Here is a 9,492-nt window from a genome sequence, read left to right as displayed (position 1 = left end):
AACCTCTCACTATTAATAATATATTACCGAATCGACTTGTCTTTCTGACAGATTAGATTTTAACCATTTGATTTTGTTTGGGCAGGGCGTTCCCACATTATTACTTAATGATGCTCCCAGCTGCTTCTGTCCATTTCCCGGCACCAGCAACCATCTGGCCGGTTATTAGCACCTCAATGCGTCGACGCTCCCTCCCCATTTAACTGGAGAAAGTGGAATAACATTAGATGAGAGGGTCGGTATTATCCGCTGCTTTACCCGCTCTGCCCTCTCTCTAACAGGCGACGCGGTGCAAGGCGGGTTCCTCTCAGCTGCTAATGATTACATTGGAATGAAACGTCTTAGCGTTAGTTATGATAAGCCATTTACCCTGACGGATGTGTGTAGTAATACTACTACTACTACTAATAATAATAATAATAATAACACTAACAATAATAATAATAATAACAATAATAATAGTAATAATAATTATACTGATAATAATCTACTAGGTTGAACCAAATTGTTTAATAATATTGTGCAGCAGAGAGCGTCCCCTGTTCTCTAAATATGTCACCGTGTCAGAGCTGTTTGATCCAGAAAATACAAAAAACAAAACATCTATATTCTGATTTCTCGATAATTTCATTTAGTTTATTAGACAAAATATACGATCTGGACAAATGTCGTCAACGCGCTATTTACACATGTAAATCACTGTATGTACAGACCAGAAGAAAGACAGAAGGAAAAGCCTACCAAACGTCCCTGGGTACAGAGCAGGGAATAACAGGCGCCATTATTTACAACAATAGACGAGATCCTGCCACAGGAGTTTATATCAAATTAGCCATTTGCTCTGAATGCTACGGTGAATTAAGTTATTTCTCATTGTCCTTTTCTGAGTGCGTAAAGTCTTTTTTTTCCCCAGGGCAGAATGTCTTGATCAAGCCGAGGAGAGGGCCGTTAGAACCAGCTGCGGGGCTTCTTGCTGAGTCCTGGGACTGAAAGAGCACAGAGGAGGACGAAGAGAACAATGAAAAGACAGAACCGTTTTTCTATACAATATAATATTATTTTCAAGTAGCCTAGCCACTGGGTCAACATACAGAACATGTCATCTAGGATTCTATATCTCTTCAAGTGTTCCTGTCGACGCGTTTTACCTATATCAGGAACTTGTATTTAAAGCATATCATTTATGACACGAATGATTGATTCCACGTGTGTATAATGCATGCCAAACCACACACACAAACAGGCCGTCATTTGAGGATGGTAGTGCCAGCAGCGGCCTAGTGCTAACAGTGGGAAGAAAGAGGGTCTGTGTAAATGTTAGCACTCCAGACGGGGAGAAGTCTTCTGCTAGAACGCTCCCCAGGGCCGGGCTGCTCCCCGGGGTCTTTAGGGAAGCCGAGCCCCAGACAGGTCCCGTTTTACGGGGGACTTGATAAGTAGTCAGCCTCCAGAGGGAGGGAATTAGGAGGGGGGGTGGGGGGCTGGAGCCGAAACCCCGTGTCACCCGGGGAAGAACAACTCTTTTTTTAGAAGCCAGACCAATCTCTCACATCTGTCCACCAAGAAACCAGTCCCTATACCTTCTAAGAGCCTAACCACAACAGACAGCAGAATGGCACCATTTTGGAGGAAACCATTTGATATTACAATATTAGAATATCAGTCTTATTGTTATAATTTAGCCCAACTGCATTTAGCCAATCATTCAAACAGCGTCTTACCCATCATGAAGGGGTCTGAATGATGACTTCAGAGTTTGCGTTGGAGGAGAGGCACTTCTTACAACGTTTTCACGGTCTGAAATAAAAAGATTCAACTCATTACAAAATTACCAAAAAATATATTTTATTTTAATTAAATACCTAAGTAATAACATAAAGCTTCTGTGTCATTGTTATTATTATTATGATCATTATTATAACAAATAATGTGTGTGTGTGTGTGTGTGTGTGTGTGTGTGTGTGTGTGTGTGTGTGTGTGTGTGTGTGTGTGTGTGTGTGTGTGTGAGTAGAAATTTTAGTCGTTTTAAAAGCACTTTTGGACAAAATACAATTGATAGGCTATGCATTTTACATTAACAGTATTTTCTATGATTTTTGCTTCCCAAATATAGCAGTAAATAAAGCTTTGGGCACACGATCATAACTGGTGCAGACCTACCTATGTGCTTGGGGCTGAGTTGTGGCGAGGCTCCAGGCGACACCAACACCGAGGCCTGCTGCTGCTGCAGCTGGGTCTGTAAGTGGAGGTTATGATGATGGTGCTGATTAACTCCTAGAAACGACCGGACATTGAGCAGAGAGTTCTGCCCCAGGAAAGCTCCGTTGGTCCAGTTATGGAACTTGCCTATCTGACAGGTGTATAGTCCGTGAGAGGGCAGGAAGGCTGGGTGTTGCATCTGAGGCGGGGTGTGACCGGTAGGGCCGGAGGGAGAGGTGGACTTGACAGAACTATCAGGACTGGTAGCCGTCTCAGCTAACGACCAGATTTTAGGCTTATTGTTCACTGGGAGCTGAAAACTTCCCTGTCTGTCCGGGGACACAACTCTGGTGTTGCTGTTGCTATCAGAAAGTTCCTTCCCGGAGGAAATTGAGTTCTTAGATTTGTCGAAGGCCTCGTGCTGCAGAGCGAAGGCCCGCCGTTTCTCCAGACTGTCCAGTTCTCGGTTTCGCTCTCTGCCCTCCGGTTTATCATCGTCCTCCTCATTGCTCTGATCTCCATCGTTGTCGTCTATCTTGTCTATATCGATGCTCTCTAGATCGATCTCCTCCTCGTCATCGTTCTTCTCCGCGTCTCCCTCGTTGTCGGAGCCGAAGATGTTTCCATCCTCGTCCTCTTTACTCCTGGCTCCCCACGTCACCTTGTTCTCCTTCTTCAACCTCCTTCTGGCGTTAGCGAACCAGGTGGACACCTGCGTCAGGGTCATCTTAGTAATGATGGCCAACATGATCTTCTCTCCCTTGGTGGGGTAGGGGTTCTTCCTGTGCTCATTGAGCCAGGCCTTCAGCGTGCTGGTACTCTCCCGGGTCGCGTTCTTGGGCCTGGCCGGGTCCCCGTACTGGAACTGACCGTAAGGGTAGAAAGCTGGCGAGGTGTGGGCCGCGAAGCTGCCGGGGTGCACGCCAGGACTGTCCTTCAGCTCGTACTGGGAGCCCTGGAAGGATGAACAACGCCACAGGATTGGTTAATATGTTGCTTAGAAACACGTGAATTTCTATAAATGCCTAATACCATGCATATATTTCGACATGAATAGCATTTAAAAATGGGCCTACTCGCTTGGATATCCCTGTAACTCGTTTATGTGAATTACAGTTTGGGATAATGTCCTTCAATAACGTCCAAAAGTTCCGAAAACTATAAAACTCATAACTGATGTATTATTATATTTAAGCCTATATATTTAAGAGTATAGCTATACACACACATATATTCATGATACGTTTTCGCGTTTTAATTACTGAGGTGAGTAGAACTACTTTTAATGCGTTTGACCGAAATGGTGTCAGTTGCCACTGCGGCCTAGTCTGTTCCTATTGTTATTTAAGAAATAGTATTTCTGTATCAAATACAGATGGGAGTAAGTATTGCAATTGTTAAATGAAGTGTATTTTGTAGGACAGTATAACATGTCAAAGTCAACATGATTGTAAATTATTTATTTGATGCAGAAGGAGCAACTGTGATGTCTGTTAAAGAAGGCCGCATTCGTGTGACCGGGTGCTGTAGCGATGAACTGCATTCTGTTGTAAAGTATCTGTAAATTGTTATTTTTCCATGTCAGGCTATAAAACCTTAAAAATATATATTTTATAAATACGTACGTCTTATCCTCAAATCATTTTCCTCAAAATGAATAAAACAAAGTACAACTATGTTGCGAGACAAAATTATAATATAATGTCTAGGTCATTGTCGAGGCCTGGACTATGTTTTGACGTAATGGTTTTGTTTAAATAGCTACTATTTTATCCTAACAGTTAAATGATTTGTGTGCGTGACAAATTCATGCAAAGGCCTTTGTTGTTTCGATTCACCAAAACGAATAGCTAGCTGTCTTTAGTGAAATTTCAGAAGCCGAGGACCAATGCTATAATAATTCAAATCAACTAAACTATATAATTTGTGTCACAAGCACCATTATCTAGACAAAACGCTCTTTTATACTAAATAACTTCTCCCTCAAACCGAACGGCACACCGGTTTTTGGCTCATCTAGATCGAACAACATTTCTTTGAATGCAGCTGGAACAAACTCCCACTTCAAACGACTAATACACTTCCAAAGTAGGTATACGAATAATGAATATTACTCCAATATTTAAGACGTGTAGATAAAAGTTATAGATGCATTGTCATTTCTTATCAACAAACTTTCGGAGAGCGCGAGTATATGCAACTTGCAAAGAAACCGCAGATTGAATAGTTCTCAGCCGTCTTTTCACGTGCTTTTTCCAGGCAAAATAAGTGACACACTTGACGTAAAGCAACCATACAGACCACTATAATACAACACCAGAAGTATAGAAACAGCCCTTACCATTTGAGAGAACAGAGCCAGGTCTGCGCTGCTGTAAGGCAGGAATGCGCTGTAGTTGTGTGCAGTGTAGGGGTTTGCGTACATGCCCAACACCGAGGTGACTGCAGCCGCAGCAGCCGACTGGTTTCCCGCTAACTCAGAGTTCCCTCCCCGGGACGACGGAGTCAGGACCCCCGGGCGATCCCCGCCGTACACCGCTTGGGAGGCACTTAAGTACTGAGGGTAGCCCAACTGGGGGAAAGACATCCTCTCCGCCGAGTCGTATGCCAAAACACGTCGGAACACGAGACCGAAGCGTAAAGAAGTCAAAGAGAAAGTGGCCAGGAAGCACAGCAGCAATAGGTCACAATGGTTCTTCTGCTATTCTTTAAATCTCAGCTGCTCTCTTTCGCTGCAAGACCGTTGGATGTGATCACATCAACAATTGAGCTCCAACTGATGTGCCTGCCCCCAGGTCTCAGCCTGATCTCTCAGATACAATTTGAAGTTTATGCTTTGATTGGCATCCCACTTGAGCTGCAAGCTCCTCCTCGCCGGAGCATGTGGCTAGAGCATTGGCTGGGCCGCTGTCCCAGTGTTGGGAGTATTGTATGTTAAATGTTTAGCATTACAGTCCATTCACTGAAGCTTTGATTGTTGTATGACAACCTGTCTACACGATTTTACAGCTGTCCAACATAGTGGGATAAAGCACAAGGAGCAGGGAACTTCCTGAATACTTTCAACTGTCATTAACACAGAACAGTACAGGGGGGAAATGGTGGACTTGTTCTATAGGACTTATCAGGACATTTACTCTCTCATTTAGACATGTTACAAAGTATGTCTATAGGCTATTTGGGAGTATGCAATTTTATTGAGCTTATTCTATTTTCTATTTGTAATTTATATTATGTTATTATGCTGTCCAATCTCCGAATTGATGAACGTGGAAAATGACATGAGACATGGAACGGGGATGTCGTCGATCATTTAGAATAAAAGCTAAAATCATAAGTTGATTGAAATAACGGTCAGTCGGCCACAGGTACAATTCCCTAAGGCGTTATGATAGTGTGTCATGTCATGGTAGTGTTATTATATAGCTTTGGGATGGATGAAGAACAGAAACTGTGTTAGGCTATAGCGAAGTGGATTGACACGTAGTGTCATCTTACGCAAGCTTGTAAATGTTGTCACTAATTGAAATTCAGCTCTGCTGGTGCTTATAGAAAATGCTTAACCTTCATTCTGTTTTTAGCCACCCCACCCCCTTCACGTTATTTTTGTGTGTGTGCTTGTCTGCGTGTGTGTTGATGGGGGCTTAGTGTTTTCTATCCGACCAACTTAAAGCAGATAGGTAGTTGTTTGTAACAGATAGGTAGTTGTTTGTAACAGATAGGTAGTTGTTTGTAACAGATAGGTAGTTGTTTGTAACAGATAGGTAGTTGTTTGTAACAGATAGGTAGTTGTTTGTAACAGATAGGTAGTTGTTTGTAACAGATAGGTAGTTGTTTGTAACAGATAGGTAGTTGTTTGTAACAGACAGGTAGTTGTTTGTAACAGACAGGTAGTTGTTTGTAACAGATAGGTAGTTGTTTGTAACAGACAGGTAGTTGTTTGTAACAGATAGGTAGTTGTTTGTTACAAGATGCAGCCCACATAGTTATTATTCAGTTGGACCCTAAAAACCAGAAGACAACTGAAACAAACTGTATCACTACTAACAGTTGGGCGTTTTAAATGACATACGTTTCACTGGGCTAATAAGACAATGCATTCATATACATGTTATAATATCTTCAAAGTCTGTAAACAAAGTTTTGAATGTACTTGGACACCACTTTAGAGGAAACTATCAAGTCAAACGGCACTTTGACTACATGTCACTAGCTATGTTTCCATTAACTTGTCCAGTGTATTTTTGTTCGATATTTAGAAAGTTCGCATAGAAAATAGACGCGACAATTTACTGATAGGTGCGTTTCCATGTAACTATTATGTGTCGATAAAAACGGCGGGCCACAATGACGTCACACCTAAAAAATATATACTTTTTTTTGCAGAAACCTACAGTGTCGAATACACATTTTGTGGTTGAAGTGTTTACATTACACGTTTAGGCAAATGGCGCACTGCTACATTGTCGGCAGCCTGTATGCTTTCCCACCTGTCTGTTTAACATCTCAGAACGGGAAGGTCAGCATTATTAGAATAATGCCGTAATTTACTAATATTTGCCATATATTCTAATAATTCACATGTGCCAACGTATCGCCACGGTCCGCACCATGGTGAAACTTACACTCCTGAAGATTTGATATAATTGGAAGGTGAAACTTGCCAGTCAACCAGAAAAGCAAGACGAAGCTGTTCAGGCATTCTTGAAAGTCAGGACAATCATTATCCTGCAAATAAACATTATTTTTTATAGTTGTTTAAAAATATTTTGCAAGCAGTAGATATTTATAATTAAATGCTGAGTGGAGCTTTATAGTTATGCGGTGACATCACGCGCCCCGCGTACCTTAAAAAAGATTCCGCAATCATATTCGACAAACACCGTTTCCGTCATCATTTGCCGCAATAAGGAAAGTTCTTCGAAATAAAATTCCACCCCTGTTGAACGGATGCAAATGTTGTCGATCTTTAGAAAATGTATCCTATATCTGCAGTTACCATTACACATGTCACAATATTTGTTGTTGTTGGGACATTGCTTTTGTCGCATAAACCTGGGTCAATGTAAACCTGCCTACTGATCAATAGGGACTATAATAGAACTAAAGAGAAAGCCGAATTATCACTCATATCACAAACATCGTTTTTTTGTGTACACAGATAAATTCATTTTTTTAGTCTACAAAACTAGGCCTAAATAAGCGCTAGAACAAGTAACGTTGGATAGGCTGTTTAAATCAAAACACTGAAATACAAACAATACATCGTTTTCAATCTCGGACTGCAATAAATATCTGTTGGCCTGCTGATATCGCTAGACGGGCCATCCGTGGTTGTTATTCCATCTGCAGAGGATGACACTTCTGTCGCACGAACCGAACACTACACGGGGCACCACGTGGACTCAACCTATGTGGGGTCGCTGTTACTCGGTTTGAAACCAACCATCTCGTCTTCGTGGTGCTTGAAAGGGTTGTGTAGATTGAATACTTGGGGACTGAGCCGGAGTCAGCGATATGATCTGCTCCAGATGGCTCAGAGTGGATATTGCAGCGCGATGATCAGTCTGGGATATCTGAGGGCACTGATGGTAATCAGCGGAACACATCAGAAATAGGACGAACGGTGATTGTGATAACCTGCTGGAAATGTGCTGGCGAGAGATGGAGCAGATTGCACGCGGGGAATATCTCCTGATGGAGATGACAGAGACGTTGAAAAAATACATTTTAAAATTAAATATATAATGGGTGAGAATCACTCAAAATAATAAATAACAATTAGAATACAAATAGTAAATATAGTAGCAGCAATAAGCTGGTTATAATTATAATAATAATAATAATTAAATACTAATTTTGTATTTTTTTTTATTAGCAATAAATGTAACCAGAGGACATTATCTAAAACGTTACCTTCACCTTATGCGTTTCAGAGGTATGTTTTAAATTGAGATATTCTCCTCAATCTGTAAAATGTTGTATGACAATGTCTATAATATATCTGCATGTAGTATTACCATGGAAAGTGTATTTAACCTGGTGGAAATGTGACTCCTGGCAAACAATGGCACGTGGTCAGGGCAATAAAGCGTGTTCTCCGTTAACTGATTTATTAGCCTTGTTAAAGTCTCATTACCACTTCGCCGCGCGCGCTCACACCGGGAGAATAGTAGGTTAACACGTTCAGGCGGAAACTGTTTGCCCCTTAATGCTAAAAGCAGCAGCCCCTCTTCCACAGGAATAATAATGTATTCACTCTGGATGCTGTTCCGAGAAACAGATGGACTTCTACCACACACGCATGTCGCATGGTGTCACTCATCGATAATCCCAACCTTATGTGCTACACACACACACACACACACACACACACACACACACACACACACACACACACACAATACACACACACACACACACACACAAAAAACCTAATATATTCTGGGTTTATTCTGTTCATTAGATTCAGAGTAGTCTTCATAGTTTCGCCAACGTTAACTGTTATTAATAAGTTCGTTCACACAAACCTTAATATTTCTTTAAATAAATAAAAACGACATATTTTACTATTTTCTATTTTTTGCTCTACCCTAATCACCGGATCACTACATCTGGTCCCATTTATTTGTAATCGATTTAATTAATTGGATTGAACCTGTCAGAATAACTTTATATATGTATTTTATAGTTGAAAAATCAAGGCATCCTTAACCAGCGCAACACACCGTTCTAATGCAGACAGGTACAGTGGTGAGCTCCGCGCTGCGTCACTGTCAGGGGAACCAGTACATTGATGGCAGTCTTTCAGCCAGACTGACATCTCGAACAATCCAACAGGATGAACATGAAAGAGAAGAGTGGGAGTCTCTTCTCTTTAGATTATAGCTCTATGGTCTCCACTCCTAATGCTATTAAAGTCACCTGGACACATCACACAGTCTCTCAGTGGATGGAATCCTCACAGCCTCAGCCCAACACTACACTACACTACACTATACTACACTACACAGTGTTCTCTAGTCAGTTACAGATTAAATCCATGTACCTGAGTTACCCTCATTACTAACTGATTTGGCATGATCAATATTACTATGAGGGAGATTGTCTAGTTATTCATTCAGTTCTGATCTGATTTTAATTTTCGAGGTAAAAAATCCTCAGACAACTAGAAGCATAAATGCTCCAATCCCATTGTAAACTATACGGTCTGAATCAGTGATCAGAGATCACAGCTCCAATGCCTCTCTAGTGACATTGAGTTCTATGGATTCTGTTTGACTTGATCATGTT

The 9,492-nt window shown here is 41.3% G+C and overlaps 1 protein-coding gene across 1 annotated transcript; it reads right to left on the bottom strand.

The window, feature by feature from the left end:
- Positions 1 to 907: 907 nt before the first annotated feature.
- irx1a (iroquois homeobox 1a) lies at positions 908 to 5,176 on the bottom strand. Its single transcript, XM_036965307.1, has 4 exons — positions 4,541 to 5,176; positions 2,161 to 3,154; positions 1,722 to 1,797; positions 908 to 986 (listed from the first exon to the last, which is right to left on the bottom strand). Exons 1-4 carry the CDS (start codon positions 4,784 to 4,786, stop codon positions 929 to 931), a joined length of 1,374 nt encoding a protein of 457 aa, XP_036821202.1. The 5' UTR covers positions 4,787 to 5,176; the 3' UTR covers positions 908 to 928.
- Between the last annotated feature and the right edge of the window lie 4,316 nt (positions 5,177 to 9,492).

This window comes from Oncorhynchus mykiss, chromosome 3 (genome assembly GCF_013265735.2).
Source record: "Oncorhynchus mykiss isolate Arlee chromosome 3, USDA_OmykA_1.1, whole genome shotgun sequence".
In the NCBI taxonomy this organism is placed as follows: Eukaryota; Metazoa; Chordata; class Actinopteri; order Salmoniformes; family Salmonidae; genus Oncorhynchus; species Oncorhynchus mykiss.
Note: the sequence above shows the minus strand (reverse complement) of the source record. Positions and strands in the feature narration are given on the sequence as shown.